The sequence below is a fragment of the Micromesistius poutassou genome (assembly GCF_964030765.1).
Source record: "Micromesistius poutassou genome assembly, chromosome: 15".
NCBI lineage: Eukaryota > Metazoa > Chordata > Actinopteri > Gadiformes > Gadidae > Micromesistius > Micromesistius poutassou.
In genome coordinates, this window is record NC_140285.1 from 15,187,106 (window position 1) to 15,204,122 (window position 17,017).

At 45.2% G+C, this 17,017-nt stretch overlaps 3 protein-coding genes and 1 long non-coding RNA gene across 5 annotated transcripts in view; 3 read left to right on the forward strand and 1 right to left on the reverse strand.

Annotated features, from left to right (window-relative positions):
• racgap1 (Rac GTPase activating protein 1) overlaps positions 1-7,499 on the forward strand; it is an 8,245-nt gene extending 746 nt beyond the window's left edge. The window contains exons 3-17 of the mRNA XM_084479706.1: positions 24-226; positions 491-633; positions 775-844; positions 2,567-2,620; positions 2,704-2,781; positions 2,862-2,991; positions 3,437-3,579; positions 4,035-4,199; positions 4,301-4,396; positions 4,746-4,944; positions 6,141-6,246; positions 6,475-6,607; positions 6,864-6,951; positions 7,087-7,186; positions 7,329-7,499. Coding sequence (XP_084335832.1) covers positions 24-226; positions 491-633; positions 775-844; positions 2,567-2,620; positions 2,704-2,781; positions 2,862-2,991; positions 3,437-3,579; positions 4,035-4,199; positions 4,301-4,396; positions 4,746-4,944; positions 6,141-6,246; positions 6,475-6,607; positions 6,864-6,951; positions 7,087-7,186; positions 7,329-7,404 — 1,784 coding nt within the window. The 3' untranslated portion in view covers positions 7,405-7,499. The remainder of the gene's footprint in view (positions 1-23; positions 227-490; positions 634-774; positions 845-2,566; positions 2,621-2,703; positions 2,782-2,861; positions 2,992-3,436; positions 3,580-4,034; positions 4,200-4,300; positions 4,397-4,745; positions 4,945-6,140; positions 6,247-6,474; positions 6,608-6,863; positions 6,952-7,086; positions 7,187-7,328) is intronic.
• On the reverse strand, positions 7,499-11,094 carry LOC311359647 (uncharacterized protein). The gene is made up of 5 exons (XM_084479708.1): positions 10,935-11,094; positions 9,966-10,071; positions 9,605-9,711; positions 9,309-9,481; positions 7,499-9,189 (listed from the first exon to the last, which is right to left on the reverse strand). Exons 1-5 carry the CDS (start codon positions 11,089-11,091, stop codon positions 8,911-8,913), a joined length of 822 nt encoding a protein of 273 aa, XP_084335834.1. The 5' UTR covers positions 11,092-11,094; the 3' UTR covers positions 7,499-8,910.
• On the forward strand, positions 10,203-14,679 carry bin2a (bridging integrator 2a). The gene is made up of 12 exons (XM_084479707.1): positions 10,203-10,306; positions 11,307-11,414; positions 11,503-11,583; positions 11,683-11,737; positions 11,966-12,060; positions 12,203-12,298; positions 12,549-12,656; positions 12,771-12,856; positions 12,962-13,037; positions 13,158-13,240; positions 13,334-13,955; positions 14,060-14,679. Exons 2-12 carry the CDS (start codon positions 11,331-11,333, stop codon positions 14,111-14,113), a joined length of 1,440 nt encoding a protein of 479 aa, XP_084335833.1. The 5' UTR covers positions 10,203-10,306; positions 11,307-11,330; the 3' UTR covers positions 14,114-14,679.
• A 174-nt stretch (positions 14,680-14,853) lies between these two features.
• On the forward strand, positions 14,854-16,935 carry LOC311359162. 2 transcript variants are annotated; one of them, XR_014638174.1, is made up of 4 exons: positions 14,854-15,006; positions 15,480-15,521; positions 15,865-15,927; positions 16,021-16,935. It is a non-coding gene; the product is annotated as an uncharacterized lncRNA (long non-coding RNA). The 2 variants fall into 2 exon arrangements; XR_014638175.1 differs by having other exon boundaries at positions 15,874-15,927.
• Positions 16,936-17,017: the final 82 nt, after the last annotated feature.

Here is a 17,017-nt window from a genome sequence, read left to right on the forward strand (position 1 = left end):
GTCTGTGCTGTCTTTTTATCCAGAGTTTATTCAGATGGCTCTCAACTTTGACGAGTGCCGTCGGAAGTGGCTGAGGCTGGAGCAGGACCTGAGCTCCTGCCAGGAGGTGCTTGCTAAAACCCAGACGGAGAGGGGATCTCTGGAGGTCAAACTCAAGCACGCCCGTAATCAGGTGGACGTGGAGATCAGACGGCGACAGAAGGCCGAGGCAGAGTGTGAGAAGCTGGTACGTCGGTCGGATGTTTTCTCTCGCTCATATGTATAAACCGCGTTGTTAAAGTGTTTTTTCCTCAGCTGGCTTATCCAGAGATGTTAATGGGGCGGCATGTAGCTCAGGAGGTAGCGAGGGTTGACTGGTAACCTGAAGGTTGCTAGTTCGATCGAGTCTCGAGGTGTCCTTGAGCAAGACGCCTCACCCTGAACTGGCGGTCGCCCTGCGTGGTTGACTGCTAATGTTAGAGTGTGTGTGTGTGTGTGTGTGTTTTAACAGGATCGTCAGATCCAGTTGATCAGAGAGCTCCTGACCAGCGAGGGTTCCTCCAACAGCATCAAGCTGAATGATGAGCAGCGCTCTGCACTTGCCTTCCTCAACGCAAGGTCTCACGCCGTACCGAACATGAACACCAGCCGGAGGCAAGTTCTCTACATCATTCCGTTCCTATTGGTGATTTCTTTCTGTTCTGTCCACTCCAGTGAATCAACACGTACACGCTGGTTCTAGTGCTACTGAGGGAGTGGTCTCATCTATGTGTTTATCCCCCTCCTTCTGAATAGGCTGTTAACCATTGATGAGTCCGCATCCATCTTGTCAGACATCAGTTATGATAAAACGGACGACTCACTGGTGAGTTTTATTTCCGTCTTAATCCAACTTGCATCTTCTCATTTTTGTCATTATGTTCTTGTGTATGTTTTAATGTAGTCTCACAAATCAGACTTTAGATCAATATCTAAAGTCTTATGGCAGACAAGCTAAAATGTGGGTCGACTCTGTTTTGTTTTCTTTTGCTTCATGTTTGTTATTCACCAAATCCTTTTGCTGGAGACTAGGGGTCGTATTCACAAAGCTTTTTATCTTACCACTAGCAGTGCTCCTAACTCGCGCTAAAAGTTTTTACGTAGGAGATTTTTCTTTTTTCTTAAAAGTAATTAATTCACAAAGCCGCTGAGACCTCATACTCATACTCCTACTCATATAAGGATAAATCACTAAGAGTGAACTAAGAGTCACGCCCCCTTATGTCGATTCTCGTGCGAGAGTTTAGAAGCTGCCGGCGGTCTCGGTGAAACTCATTCGCAACTTCCCACTAAATCAATGAAAATAAGGAAATAGCCTAGGCTACAAATTAAGTCCTAACAAATAGTTATGGACAGTGCAGTTAGCAGAATACACGCATGATGAAGTTTGTGCAGACCACTATATTGACGTTGTATGCACGTTAAAAAGAGAAAGCAAACAATAAAAATACGTCAATTGCATTATATCAAGAAGGTAATTAATAGCACCCTGTAAACTATTATCCAATGAGAATATTTCCAGCACTTAAAGTTTGGGCGTAATTATAATTAAGGTGCGCCTGTGAGATTTTGAGTGGCCTCAAGTTCATGGTGATTTACAGGAACGCTGTTAGAATAACTGCTGTGGAAGCCAGGGTCCGGAGCGATTGATATGTGCTGCAATAACCAGAGTAATGATTAAATTAGGCTTGGTCAACTTTTATCAAATGCGGTCTGAGGACCTCGGTTGGTTTTTCGAGACCTTATACGACGGGTTGAATGAACAAAATAAAAATAAATGACAAATGTTGAGTGAACCACTTTCACTCAAACCATGGTCCATCACGCTGTACATGGGGGAATGACATGTATGGATAGAATCGCAAAATCCAATAGGGGGGGAGTTTCCTTCACAGCCCCGCTTCTGTGGTAGCAAATGCTTGGACCTAGACCGGTCACTACTAAATATCGAGTGTTATTCACTAATTCAACCACAAGTTTGATACCCTCATGATTTTGCCTATATCTCCATATCAATTCGCTGTCCTCCATTGTCTCCAAAGCATTCGGTCGCGCTGCAGCCATTTTCAGATTCTCTGTGAATAGGTCTTAGTGAGTTAGGAGTCCTCTCGAGGACTTTTAAGCTCTCCTAGACTTAGGTGCTACTTTTAGGCCTCAAATACTTTGAATTGCTCTTAGTAAAAGAAAATAGGAGTCCTACTTAGGACTACTTAGTCCTACTTATTCGCCACTTAGGACCTACTTTTAGACCTAAGATTCTTTGTGAATACGGCCCCAGATCTCCAAGCATGTGATTGGTGAACACAAACGGGTCCAGCATTAGTTAACTAAAACCAAAAATGTATGCACCGGGTAGCCTAGCCCACACGTGAATGAGTTTTCTGCAGTAGAATATCTGTGGAATGAAACAGGAAACGAGTTGTAACTCCGCACCTTGCAGATCCTGGTTGCTGGATCCCAGATTAGGTTTAATGATGCTAGTATTCCCTGAGCAGTTCTTTGGGTTTTATTGATTTTCAATCTCCAATCCTGGTCTGGTTGGTTGCAGGACTGGAACTGCTCGGCCGCCCCTGCAATGCGACTCAGGAAACGACAGAAGAGGGTAAATGCTGCAGACCAAATGTCTACTCTGAATCAGTCGCCATACGACCTGCATGCTAATGGGCCTCGATATCTTGCCCGCAGCGCTCCTCTAGAAACCAGGTGGATGGCCCTCCCATGATCGCCAAGAGATCTTGCTCTGCAGGCAGGAAGTCCCACAGGGTGAGTAATGACCCCCTGGGGCTGCACAGCAGGCAGGAAGCAGTCTGCTCCGCCCTGGTCCGACTGTTGTCCTTCTTCAGTTACAGGAGAACGAGTCTCTTGTGGCCAAAACCACGTTGACAGTACCGGCAGGCGGTGGCCCGGTGGAGGCCGTTTCCACTATTGAGACGATCCCAGCACCATATTGGACCCGCAGCAAGAGGACAACTGGTACGGGGTCTATATGTTTAGATGGATTGATTGATGGATGGATGGGTATTAATCTTGATAGCTGGATATACTGTATATTATTCAAGTATTGTACCCCAAGTCTTAGAAAAATTACACCTGGATGTAATGTTTGATGTAACTATTAACCTGGCAGTAGAACAAAAATATGTAAAACATCAATACGGCAGTACATTAAGCTATTAATGTACTACCAGATTTATGTATACATATTTGTATTGATTGGTGGAGGCATCACAAGGGACGTGTTTTGATCCTCTGCAATTTGATTCGCGATATCTGCAGGGCCAGATAAACCAGAAGAACAGTGCGGTGTGGTCTATATAATGGGCAGTTGGATTGTTATGCACTGGTTTGTTTAAAATGGAAACTCTGAATGTTCAGCTCAGAGGTCTTCATCCCCCCCCTCGCCCTCTCTCCTGTCCAGAAACCATGGAGTGGGACTCTGAGTCGGTCCAGTCAGTGGAGATCTTCAAACAGCCCGGGGTCCCCGATAGGGTTACGCGAGCGGAGCCAAGCACCCCACAAAACACTGGGAGCATGCGTCTCCACGAGTTTGTCTCCAAAACGGTAAGAACAACATTGTGGCCGGAGTCGATATGTGGTTTTCCGTATTGACAATGCTTGTTGTTGGTGTGGATAATGGTGCGTTCATTTTTATAAAGGGTTGTTTTATCATCAAGCAAACGGATTGAAGTCTTGGTGGTGGAGATCGCAACAAAAGCTAATTGTACCGTTAAACAAACTACCAATTTGTGAAAGTGATTGCATTGGGTTTTTATTTTATTTTATTTATTCTGTAACTGTTTTGTACAAGGTTGTTTGAGGTCATTTATTAAGTTAAAGGCATTCAGGGTGTGTCCTGTTCCCTCATGTGGAATTTGATTGTGGCTTAATAGTGACAACAGATGTTCATGTATACCTTTTTTTCTTTGCTTGGCATCTGTGCCCATTGTTGACCACATATGTTGAGGGACCGGTGTTGGTCTATGTTGGTGACACCGTCAATCCTGTTTTGTCTTTAGGTCATCAAGCCAGAGTCCTGCGTGCCCTGCGGCAAGAGGATCAAGTTCGGGAAGATCTCCCTGAAGTGTCGCGACTGCAGGGTGGTCTCCCACCCAGAGTGCCGTGAGCGATGCCCCCTGCCGTGCATCCCCACCGTGGCTGGCACGCCCGTCAAAATCGGCGAGGTACTACTCTTGCTGATATCTTGGTCATTTTGCTAAACATCACTTTCCCTAGAGGCCCTAAGCGTTGTTGTTAACCTACTTGGCGTGGCGCGTGTGTCCAGGGAACGCTTGCGGACTACGTCTCGGTCACGTCGCCCATGATCCCACCGCTGGTCGTCCACTGCGTCAACGAGATCGAGCAGCGGGGCCTGAATGAGGTGAGGGTTGTTTGGGTATTTCTTCATAGGACGGGTCTGTAGACGAGGGACTCTGCTAAGCTATTATCCCATCTCATGCTGAAGTAGCAAAAAGCTTGTCAGAAATGAATTGAGCCGCATCCCCCGGGATTAATTTCTCGTCCTGAAATGTGAATAGTTACATTTCACTTTAGAGAGTGGGGCGGTGGCTTTTGCCTCGTTAAAGCCCTTTTAAAATACAGGCCCGTTTAAAATGTCTGTCAATGAGTCAGTCTATGCATAGGCAAAGAGTGAGTCTGGCTGGACCTCGCCTGGTAGGGTTTGTGCTCTGATGGACAGGGTGAAGACTAACTCTGAACTTGTCCCCCAGACGGGACTGTACCGCCTGTCTGGTGCCGAGCGCACCGTCAGGGACCTGAAGGACAAGTTCCTGCGCAGCCGAACGGTTCCTCTGCTCAGCAAAGTGGAGGACATCCACGCCATCACCGGCCTGCTCAAGGACTTCCTGAGGAACCTGAAGGAGCCCCTCCTCACCTTCCGCCTCAACAGAGCCTTCATGGAGGCAGCAGGTGTGTGTGTGTGTGTGTGTTTACATTGAGGTCTGTACTAGCCCCACTAAATCTATCAGTCCTAAACATCAGTGTGTGCTTCTGGCTTTTTTTTTCATTCATTTTTGGTGCAAACTCTTAATATAATTCATATTATAATAATATAATTATATTAAAGTGGTTGAGTAGCCTTCATCCTACAAAGGATGTTCGTTAAAAAACAGACACTGGCTGCGTTTCAGATCGTCTGCATTTGAGCGCATGCATGAAAGAGACTTGAGAAGATCTGCTGGAACTAGTCAGAAACACGTCACGTTCCCACCACGTCAGGTGGTGGGACGTCACGTCACGTCACGGGTGCACTTCTCGTAGTTTGAACAAAGAAGATGGCCCGCCCAGTAAATAAGTAATCACAATGGAGGTCAACTCTTCTGCAGCCAAGGGATTTTGTTCGCCAACTGTAGTTTCAATGAAAACAGTCTGAAGCCCCTTTCCCTCATAAAAGATTAACATGATGAGTGACAAAGTGAAAGTTCATGAAGTTCACAAAGTCATCTATTTTTAATGTGCATAGTTTGGGAGAGGGCACGCCTCTTTGAAAGGAGTTATGTCATTTCTCACGTGGGAAATTCCACGTGGTAATTCCAACGTGGTAATTCCAACATTATTTTATGCGAGGCAACGCAACACATACTTGATCTGAAACGCGCCTGTTTTTATGTAGTTCTATTTGGGAGAACTTCCTGATGTCAAAGATCCAAAGACTGCATGGCCTCTCTCCCATTGAGACCCACTTTCAGTCAGTGCTAGGGGAGGCTGTTATAGTTAGACTCTGCAGGCTGGATAGTCATTTTTTATTTACATATGGGCACAGCCTTACATTTTTCCGAAAAACTCCCCAAAGTGATGTCTTGCTCTCTTTGCACTTGCCTCTCCGGTTAGAAGTAAAGTAAAAACAAAGAAAATGTTATGCCATGACTAACTGATGGTTATTCCATTGCTCTACTTAAACACGTTGAAACCTTGACCTGTCCTCTGCATATTTACGTTAGCCAGCACACGGGGTCTAACGGGAGGATCAACTTAAACTGTCCAACCAAACTTGGTTACACATCATGACCCATTTGAAGTGTTAATATGTTACACTTTTCATTGCCTCAGCGTTTCTCCTCACTTACTCTCTCCTGACGTTGTTTTATTATTATTTTTTTCCACAGAGATCTCCGATGACGACAACAGCATAGCTCAGATGTACCAGCTCATCAGCCAGCTGCCGCAGCCCAATAGAGACACGCTGGCCTTCCTGACGGTTCACTTCCAGAGGTCAGTAGCTACTGTGTGCTCCCATCTTCTTGTCCCATTCACATTGTTATTGATTACTTGTATGAGTATGCCCAGGCTATTGAATCATCATTTCAACAGAATAAATGGCACTAACAAAGACATTGTGATTTTTAAATATGACGCCATTTAGCATTTGGATGAGTGGGACTTTCTCCCCCCAGCTCCAGTAAGAATCGGAATAATGGCCGCGTGTGTTTTCCCCTCCAGAGTCGCTCAGAGCGTGGCCACCAAGATGGACGTCAGCAACCTGTCTCGAGTACTGAGCCCCACGCTGGTGGGCCACGCGGTGCCTAACCCCGAGCCCATGACCATCCTGCAGGACACCAAGCGCCAGCCCAAGGTAGGGCTTCAGAGGCCGTCCGCAACTAAAGCCCCTCCGATGACGAGATGAGCCACGCTCGGGCTGTGGAGCGCCCGGACATGCCCTCCCATATCTAACCCTCCTGTTGGCTGGTGGCCCGTCGCGACGCCCCAGTTGAATCACAGAGACAATTGCAGCTTTGCTTGGCAGCCACTTGGCAGTGACCTGACGACACTCAAGAGGGGAGGAAGTGGAGGAAGTGTGAAGCCCTGATGGCTGCTATCTTTTTCTACAGGTGGTGGAGCGCCTGTTGGCGTTGCCCTTGGAGTACTGGAGCCAGTTCCTGATGGTGGAGAACGATCACCCCACATCCAACATTCAAAGTAAGAGGCAGAAAAGTTAACAAGCAGAGTTGCCCGAGGCTTTGATTAAAAACACAAAACCAATTGGGAAGATTTCTGATGGCTGTGTTTTTCGTGTATATTCTAGATGTGTTCTTAAATGTTAATTGTTTCCAGTGAGCATTTTGGGGCCGCTCACCACTCCAGAGCACCAGCTGAATAAGACGCCCTCCTCCAGCTCTCTGAAGCAGCGTGTCAAGTCCTCCCTGACGCCCAGGTACACTCACGGGACCTTTACTCTCCACGGCCGCTGTCGGCTTGTCGGCTAGCTCTGACCTACCCTGTCCAGCCACTTGTCGACCATCTTTGTAGTTTTTTATTTATTAGAAAACCTGATCACATGACCTTTTTTATTGCAGTTTTGGCAGCAAGAGCAAATCCGCGGTGGGCTTTTCTCGGCAGGGTAACTTCTTCGCGTCGCCGCTCCTTAGGTAATCCTAAGGGGCCGTCTTCAGCTTCTTTGAACCACAGCGATCCTAGCAACGCTTGGATCACAAAAAGAATACTTCAGTGGTCAGTAACGTAATATAAGCAGCATTTAAGTGTCCTTTGCATGTTTTGAATATTTTGGACAGATTTGTGTTTTATTGAGACTTCTATGTATATTATTTGTAAAAGCTTTATTTTATAATCTCCACAGTAGGTTAGGGTCTATGCATACCTATCATCGCTTCTCAGTCATGCAGGAATATTTTGATTATTTAGAAGTCATTTGACAATTACCTTTTAATATTTATAGGTTGTGTTTTTTGTTCTTGCAAGGTGTTCAACTCATGTATCACTCAGAAGTTGATCCACATTTAGCATTTCATTCACAACATGTGTAACAGACCAGTTGACAGATTTTATATTTAGTTTGTAATGTGATCTTTAAGACAAATGTAATGATTCATGTCTGATGGGTTTCAATACCGTGTGTATGTACTGTAAAATGTTATTGCCTATTCCAATTCTCTGTTCTCTCAGCATACAGGTAGATGCTAACTTTAGTAGGCTAGTTAAACTATACAGCTGGCTTATCTATGCAAGCGTGCTTTAGAAAATTATTAGTTGTTTTTTTGTATCTGGACCCATATCTACCATGACCCACCAGCTCCTCATAGGGCTGCGGTTCTTGTTTCCTGAGGTTCATTCTACAGCCAAAATAGGATTTGGGAATTGTTTTTTTCCCCATTGGATGTTTTTTAAGATACATTAAGTACATTTTCTATGTGAAAACCTTTTGTAAAATACATTTCTACAATTTTACTTGTTTCAAGTCTCTTTTTGTTGAAGACAAATCTCTATCCATTATCAGTTGAGCAGAAAATCCTATTCAATTATATATATTATACTACCCATTACATGGATTAAATGAATGCTAATTCAGTTCCAGTAGATTGTGGTTTGACATGCTGATCCAACCACAACATCATTATAGCATACCTCTTGATGCTTCGATCACTACACTTTAAACGCTCTGTGAATCGAACCCCAAACCCAATCCGTGTTCCTGCCGTGCTCTGAACTAAGGCATTGCAAATAGAAAGGCACTCTATTTCTCATGGGTAGCAACTGTATGGGGTTGTTAATGGCGCGTGTGGTTGTGTTGCTGGGTGGTTTTATTATTTATGAATTGCTTAAGCACTTCCCTAAATGTCAGCTTTGTCGGCCAGGCTAAAAGACAAGACTGAGGTTTTATGGAGGTTTACTTAGTTCTGTCATTCCCACAATACCAACCAGTGGCATTTTGTTTGGAGGTCTGATGTGTTTTTTAAATTAGTTTTCAATGCAGCATGATTATTACAAAAGGTGGAGCAATCCTAGTATTCACAGTTGGATTGAAAGTAAACAATAGCCCTGAACATATTTCACAAGTCTAACAAGTCAACAGTGGGTTTCATCTCCTAAAGAACACTGTTCATGTAAACGTTGGGCGTCGGCGCCTGGTCTGCGTGTCCCTCAGAACCGAGGAAAGGGCCAGAGCAGAGGGGTGTTCTTCACGTAGCTCTGGAAGGCCGGGTCAGATCCCCACTTCTTCAGGGCCTGCTTCTCCAGGATGGGCACGCCGCTGACGTGGCGGAGCAGGAACCACACGAAGAGGGGCGACACGGCGCTCAGGTACTGGGGGCCCTGCATGACGGACGAGGCGGAGAGCCAGAGGCCCGACCACTGCAGGATCTCTCCCAGGTAGTTGGGGTGGCGGCTGTAGGCCCACAGGCCGTGCTGGATGAATTTTCCCTGCGGGGAAACAACAACTATTGAACTGGGAATTTATTTTAAAACCTTTTCTTACAAAAAACAAAAGGGTTGTTTGTTTAAAGCAGGTCAGATTAGATTAGTGTTATCAGTGCACCCACAGCATTATTTGGATCACGTTTGAAGAACCACTTCTGCTGGTCGGCCACAGCCTGAGTGACGAAGCCCAGGCCCCAGACGCCCCAGCCAATGTAATCCCTCACACCCACAGGCACATCCCGCCTCTCAGCATTGAGCATCAGCGTGGGCAGGAGGGTCATGAACACCCACACAGCTGTGAAGAAAAAGACGACGTCAAGAAGACATCAAGCAGACTTTCTGAGACCCTTCTTTAATAATGCATTCCACTGCACTGTCCAGGCCTGTGGAGAGGAGTGTGAGGGGCCGCTCTGAGCACCTTGAATGCTCCAGTATACGAAGAAGGTCCCTGGGCTGTCTCTGACGTGGTTGAACCGGCGGTCCTGGCCGTCCTTCAGGATACGCATGAACAGGAATGTTCCCAACCTGCAGGGAGAACAACGTTCCCGGCAGTTGTTAAAGTTAACCCCAAAGATTATTGATTAACCCGACGCTTGTGCCTCACAATCATTCGTTCTACAACACTGACCGAGCCAAGGTCCTTGAAAGGAGACAAAAATGTACGGGTTTCATACATAACTGCCTAATAAATTACTATTTAATAGCTGATATATAGGGTTTCTGGGCTGGATTGTGGCCTAGAGGGCTGGGGTGGAGGGTGTCCTGGTTGGCATGGTTACCTGATTCCCCATGCGGTCACCAGGCCGGTCTGCACGTTCTGCCGGACATGGCCAGCCCCTCCCCACAGGTGACTCAGGTGGGCTAGCAGTATAAATGTCCCTGATCCTTTAAGGGGGAGAATAAGGACAAGACAGTCAGTCACAGACCCTGAAGGTTAGGAACATGTGTCCTTTACTGTGCATGAGTGTGCATGGCTCATCCTATCATTTGTCGGTGGTGTGAAGGTGTGTTCTTAATAAATCTTTTACTAAAGGGAATTGGTTCCAAAGTTCAAGGGAAACTATCCAAGAGTACGGACCATAGTTGAGACTCAGAGGAGGACACGCAACCCACTCTCAAGGTGATCAATTTCTCTTCTTCTCCTTCTTTTCTATTCAAATAAGATCAGCTTTATATCGTTTCGTTTTTTTTTACTAACAGTAGAATATATCGATGTGCGGAAAAATCAATGATATTAGATCAATTTGCTTGTGAGTGTATGGAAATGTTAAAGCATTTTCTGTTTCAAATGCTAATTCTGACAAAAAAGTGATCATAAAAGTAATCATTCATATGCATTTACATGTAATTCATTACATAATGCTGCATTGTAATAATCTCAATCATTTTCGGTCAACATGGAAACGGTGGTGTAATTTATTAATAGTTGGTCTACAGAGGTACGCATTACCATCGGAGCCGGTTAGGAGCTAGAGCCCACTCTTCCAAACGGATTAACATAACTGTGTCTTTAAATGTAGGCGGGGCATCGGATTTGTTTTACAACTCGGATGTTTACACAATCCTCATTTTATAACAGTGACATACCAATTCGTAATTTAACATTGTATAATATAGGGGATTTATAAATGGTCGTTGTTTGCATTTTTGCAAAATAAGTGTGTTGAATGGGTTAAAATAAAAACGACAACAAAGCACCAATTCGTGGTAACCCATGTGTAAACTGCAACAAAACCTGCTAGAATTACCTGCCAGGTCATAGAACTTCTCCGTTTTGAAGGCCGCCGCCACAGCCCATCCAGCCCACTGGATGCCCAAATCGGCCACCGCACATTTGACAATCGTGCTCCCCATAATCAAGTCCAGCAGTCCTTGGAGTATCACATGCATATGAGATATTCTCATGAGACCAACCCTCCTCTGTCCCAAGATATGAACGGACTAAAGGTTCATTCGCGTCCAACTTGTAGGAGTGGCTTAGACTTAGACAGATGGGTCTTGTAGTCAGTAATCACGGAGGACGCTTTTTTCAACTTTGCAAGATGTGATGTAAAATGCAAATTATATTATTAATATGGTATCCTTTCTTGTAACATGCACTTCATATATCTTCCTTTCAGAAGTAAATTCAATAAAATAAAACGATGGCAGAGGGTAATAGTCCAAAGGGCGGTGCTGGTGTCTTTACTAAGAAAGTCCAAAGGCAACTGAGCAGGAGCAAAGAGAAGGTACACTCACACATGAATATATTCAGACTGAAGCATAAAAACATTCTCCTGTCTGCGCCTTCACTTGACGTGTCTGCTTGTATAACAGGTATTACAAAGGTTCGGCAAGACGGTGGAGTCCAGAGACGACGTCTTTGACAGTTGGCTGCAAAGAGTTCATGATCAGCAGGTAACCACTCTGGTTGGGGCCCATACTCCAGAGCTAGTCTTCACAGAATGTGCTCCATTTTATTGCAAACAATAAAGAATAAGTTCTCTTCCTTCCCAGTCTGATGGGACCCGGATTCACAAAGATCTGAAGCTCTACTTGGCGGCAGTCAGAGGTGAACTTGAGTGTTTGAGTTTGGTGCACCTCTATATATATAAATTAAAAAAAATATATATATATATATGTATATATATATCCTCAGCACCTCTGACCACCAAGTGTGCGGCCTTAGGCTATATCCCTAATTTGAGGACGTGTGGCCTGTATAGGGCTGCATTATCTCTAGTTCATACCCTCACAGAGCCACTAGACTAGCTGCTTTGTGTTTTGAATTTCCCTGCAGACATGCGCAGCGCTTCAAGACGCCTGTCCCAGTCTCTGTTCGATGCTTACGAGAACCACTGGGCGGGAGATGAGGATTTGGGGGCGATCGTGGAGGTCTGATATGAAAAAGATACTGATAAAATTAGAGGGGTTGGATGGCTCCCCAGTAACACCACCATTACCTACGTTATACATACACAAGCTAGACGTAGCTCCCACCTTCTCATAGTTTTTTAACACTGGCTGTCTGTTGAAGGGTGAGGACCTCCTGTGGAACGATTACGAGGTGAAGGTGTGTGACCAGGCTCTGCGCAGCATGGAGTCCTACATGGGCCAGTTCCCCGATGTCCGGGTAAAACACACACACACACGCACGCAGGCACGCACGCAGGCACGCACGCACGCACGCATGCACGCATGCAAGCAGGAACACACACACACACACACACACACACACACACACACACACACACACACACACACACACACACACACACACACACACACACACACACACACACAAACAAGCACAACAATTAACCCAGAACACGAACACACAAATTCATTGTTCTAATGATGTACTGTTTTTTTTTCAACTACAGGACAGGATTTCCAAACGGGGGAGAAAACTAGTTGATTATGACCACGCCCTACATGAGCTGGAGTCCCTGCAGACCGCCAAGAAAAGGGATGATGTCAAAATAGCAAAGGTCAGGAAGGGTCAGAAATGGCCCGCTGCATCAAAAAAATCCAGTTTGTGTCCCAAACCCTAAATGTCATCTCTGAATATACTCAGGGCAGCCATGATGCATTCAATTCCACAGGCAGAAGAAGAGCTGAACGAGGCCAAGCACGTCTATGAGGCCATCAACACCGAACTGAAGGAAGACTTCCCTTCTTTCCATGAGAGGTGAGGGGAGGACCATGGAGCCACGTCCAGGTGTCGCTGAAGCCTCACCATTAATAACTCCTCCTCCCCCGTAAAACTCATTGTTGTTGTGTTTGTCTTTTGCAGCCGCATCGGATGCTATGTGTCCGTCTTCTCTGCCGTTTCCTCTTTGCGTCACACCTTCTACAAGGAGATGAGCACGGTATACTGCATTTGGCCGTCCTCCCTCTTTCCTCCAGTTCGCCGTGCTGTTTCTGGGGATGATATGAGATGAGACTTTCCTTATGTTTTCATCTCTTTGATTTGGTTGTTTGTCTCACAGCTGAACAGCGACTTACAGAACGTGATGAAGGACCTTCAAGCGCAGCATCCAGACCAGGTGTTTGCTGTGAAGGGCTTACAACGGCAAGTTTATTTCCCAGTGCCTTGTGTATTTACTGATACTCGATCATCCATCCATCCATAATAACTAATATAACCCCTCCCACCACATCTTAGGTATGGCTCTCTGAAGAGACGCTCGCTGATGTCTCCCAAGTTATGGAAGTCCAGCTTCTCTGACTTCCACCAGACCTACAGCCCCAAAATGGGCACCCAAAGGTTCAGCTTCAAGTCCCCTGACAGGCCTCGCCAAGGCGGCACCCTGACCAGGGAGAGCAGCCTGCGTGGCGGGGCGGCCCCCGCAAGGTCTCGCCACTCAGAGACGCCCTCCGTGGAGCTGGGAGACGAGGACAGCCAGTCCCTCCGCAGCGACGCAGACGGCTCCCTTGCGGAGGCCCAGCAGCCCGGGTCCGGCGGTCACACCGGGACAACGGGAGCTGACGCAGAGGAGCTTAAGGCGGAAGAAGATCAAAATGGTGGTGGGGAGGAAGACAAGTCTGTGAAGGACGATGAGGCAGAGGCGGATCCCGCATCACAGAACCATCAGGAAGATAAAGGCGGCGAGGGTGATGCCACAGCGCGGAGTGAGAGCAGCTCAGAACTGAACCACTCCTTTGACTCAGAGAGCTTGGATCTGCAGCTGTCTGCCGTGGCCAACGGCACGCTGTACATTGAAGAGAAAGAAGACCCAGCGTCCATAGCTGTCGACTCTCTGGGCTCAAAGGAGGTTCCTCAGAAGGTTAGTGGTCTGAGCCTGGATAGGGCTGAGTCTGACACATATTGACAGCAATGCTCTCTGCTGGAATCCTGATCTTTTGTGTTTGTATTCTGTCTGGTGTTTAGGATGTTCCTTTAGGAAGCCAGCTACCACAGGACTCAAAAAACACTGAGGTGTAACACAACAAACTAGAAGGTTTGTGGGTTCTAAGCCAAGAATCTGTATGGCGTTCTTGTTCTTGTTGTTCTATTTTTTTCTGTAAACATTTGATGAGAAAATAATTATTATTTGTTGTCTAAAAATGTCCAAACTGTTAATGAGTGTTAAGCATTTTATAATTTATGTGAAAACAAATCTGCATAGATACTAAAATTATGGAAATAACCCTGCTGGTGAATAGCATATCGGCATAATGACTTCTGTGTTGACCATAACTTAATTACCCTTTCAAAAATAATTACAGTGTGATTTGACACTAGTTATTGTAAAGATGTTTTGACAATAAGTCTGGTCTCTGACTTTTAATTATTAAGTAAATTGTCTGTTTAGTCTGTAAACCTTCTTCAGCCAACCTTATTAATTTGAAATAACTTTGTTTATTAATGATACACTTAAAAAACCCATTCTGATAGAACATTGTACATTGTATAAATCCCTAGGCCTAATCACCTTCAGTAGTTCATAGAACTTGTGTTCCACTGACAATGTTGATGACTCAAGAACCAGAACAATAAAGCTTAGTAATTCTGTGTCCACCGCTTGTTGCCTCTGCTTGCTGAGAAGGTTTGGTTGGGGTCGATCAGTGAGCATATCCTCCACACAGCACAGGGGAAGGGGAGGGACAGGAGCGGCGGAAATCAAGACGTTGTCAGCAGCATAGGCGTGACTCCTGCGTCCTAAAGCACACAGTAGACAGGAACCGCAGGCTCAGCGTGTCCGCCTTCAGTACACTCTTTCTCACGCACGCCTCGTTAGGTTTCATTTGGTTCGTGAGCGTTTAATCCATATACTATACTAACAGTTATCGGTTTGCGTACTGAAGAAACATAATCGCATTGTCGTTGTGACCCAGGTAAGTGTACTTAAACAGGAGCTATTAGGACCAATGTACAGTATTGTTATTTAGTACTAGTAGCAGCTCAACAAGTAGTTTGTTTTAAAGTTCAGTGAAAGAATAGATCAACGCATTGGTTAATGTTGATGGATCCAAATGAGTTAAACAAAATTATCCCGGAACGGAGTGTGCTTTTTATTTTCATTTTCCTTTTCATTATCCAAAGGGGGTTTATGAAAGTTAGTCAAACAAAAGAATGTCAGCTGCTCTTCGCACCTCATGATGTCATCAACAATGGGCCACACACACACACACACACACACACACACACACACACACACACACACACACACACACACACACACACACACACACACACACACACACACACACACACACACACACACACACACACACACACACACACACCGACCACTCAGCTCATAAGTTCACACCTTGTTCATAAGATTCGTGCTTCAAATTCGTTGCAGACACGATCATCATGGACACGACCTCCCCTCCACCTATGAATGGTAAGTGTGTACGAGGAACATCTGAAACCTTGAGAAACATTGAGATTGTTTCCTGGAAATAGCCTCCATAAGACCTGTTTAACTCCATTCTCATTCATTGTTAAAATCTAATATCAGAGTTCTACTCTTAGCTTCATTATTTGATCAACCTTTTTTGTGGTGAGCATTCAATGTGAGATATGTGACTATTATTCGACTTCTGACTTACTGCAGCATTATTCAATTATTAGGATAATTCTTTGGCTAATTAATATGAGAATTGATTAAACATTTTGGGGATATATAGTGCAACATGTTTCTTCATTGTATTTCATTAGTCATGTTAACGGCCGTGTTGATATTTTCACCACAGTCACCACAGTCACCACAGCCGCTCCCATGCACACGGAGTCCACTGTTATTGGAGGTAACTATACAGTTTGAAGTCTTTTGGAGAGCCTTTCCTTAAGAGCCGTGAAAGTCCCTTAATGTAGCTGGTGTTTGCTGCTCCTCCTCCCAGTGGTGATCACGCTGCTCCTGGTGACCCTAGCGGTGGTGGGCTTCCTGCTCTACCGCTACCTGTGCCATAACAAGGGCGCCTACCGCACCACCGGGGAGCCCGCCCCAGGAGAGGACTTTGCAGAAGACCGCAAACCGAACCAGGCGACCACTGACAAGAAGGAGTACTTTATATGAACCCTGGTCAATGCCGACCAGCACGCCGAGGAAATGAATGGACCTTGTTGGACACACTGAGAAGAGATGGTTGAATGGGAGTGTTCTCTATTCTGCTGTGTGCTGCCTGCCATGCGTGGAATGTCTTCTTGTTTTTGCTGCAACAGCCCATAAGCAGGAATGAAAAAGGGGGATGGAAAAAAAGTGAATATGGATGTATAGCTGAGCAGCTGGCCGTGAGAACAGGTGTTTACAGACATACGGCGTGAGCAGGTGGTTCCCTCCATTTTTGTCTAGGTCATCATTGTGACGAGGTGCTTTGACAATCAATACTTTAGCCAGGGTTAGTTTTTACTATGCAGTATCTGTTCTATACCTGTGTATACAGGACATTGTCAATACAGGATGTTTTTTTTAACGGTCAAAACATTGTTTTTTTAATAATGTGCAATCAAATAGTGGACTTTGTTTTTCTCTTGTTGCACGTTCCTTGTATTTGTATGTTTTGTCTCTTGTACCTTGCATTCTTATGTTAAACAGTTTGTTATTCAGATTCAGAATTGTCCGTTTTGCCAAATATAGAGGACAATGAACACATTTTTTGAACAAGTCATTACTTGATCTGAGAATTTAAACAATTATGTCCGATACCCACAATGTTTCAACTTTATTCCATGAAACGCCATGTCTAAACTATTACAGTATCCTTGTCATCAAAAATGTGCCAAAACTCTGCCTTTTGTTAACTAGCTGCAAATTGACAGCCATTTTGGATTTGCAGTTGACCTATAAACTAAATCACCATAATGGAATAATTAATGAACAATGCATAGGAAAACTAA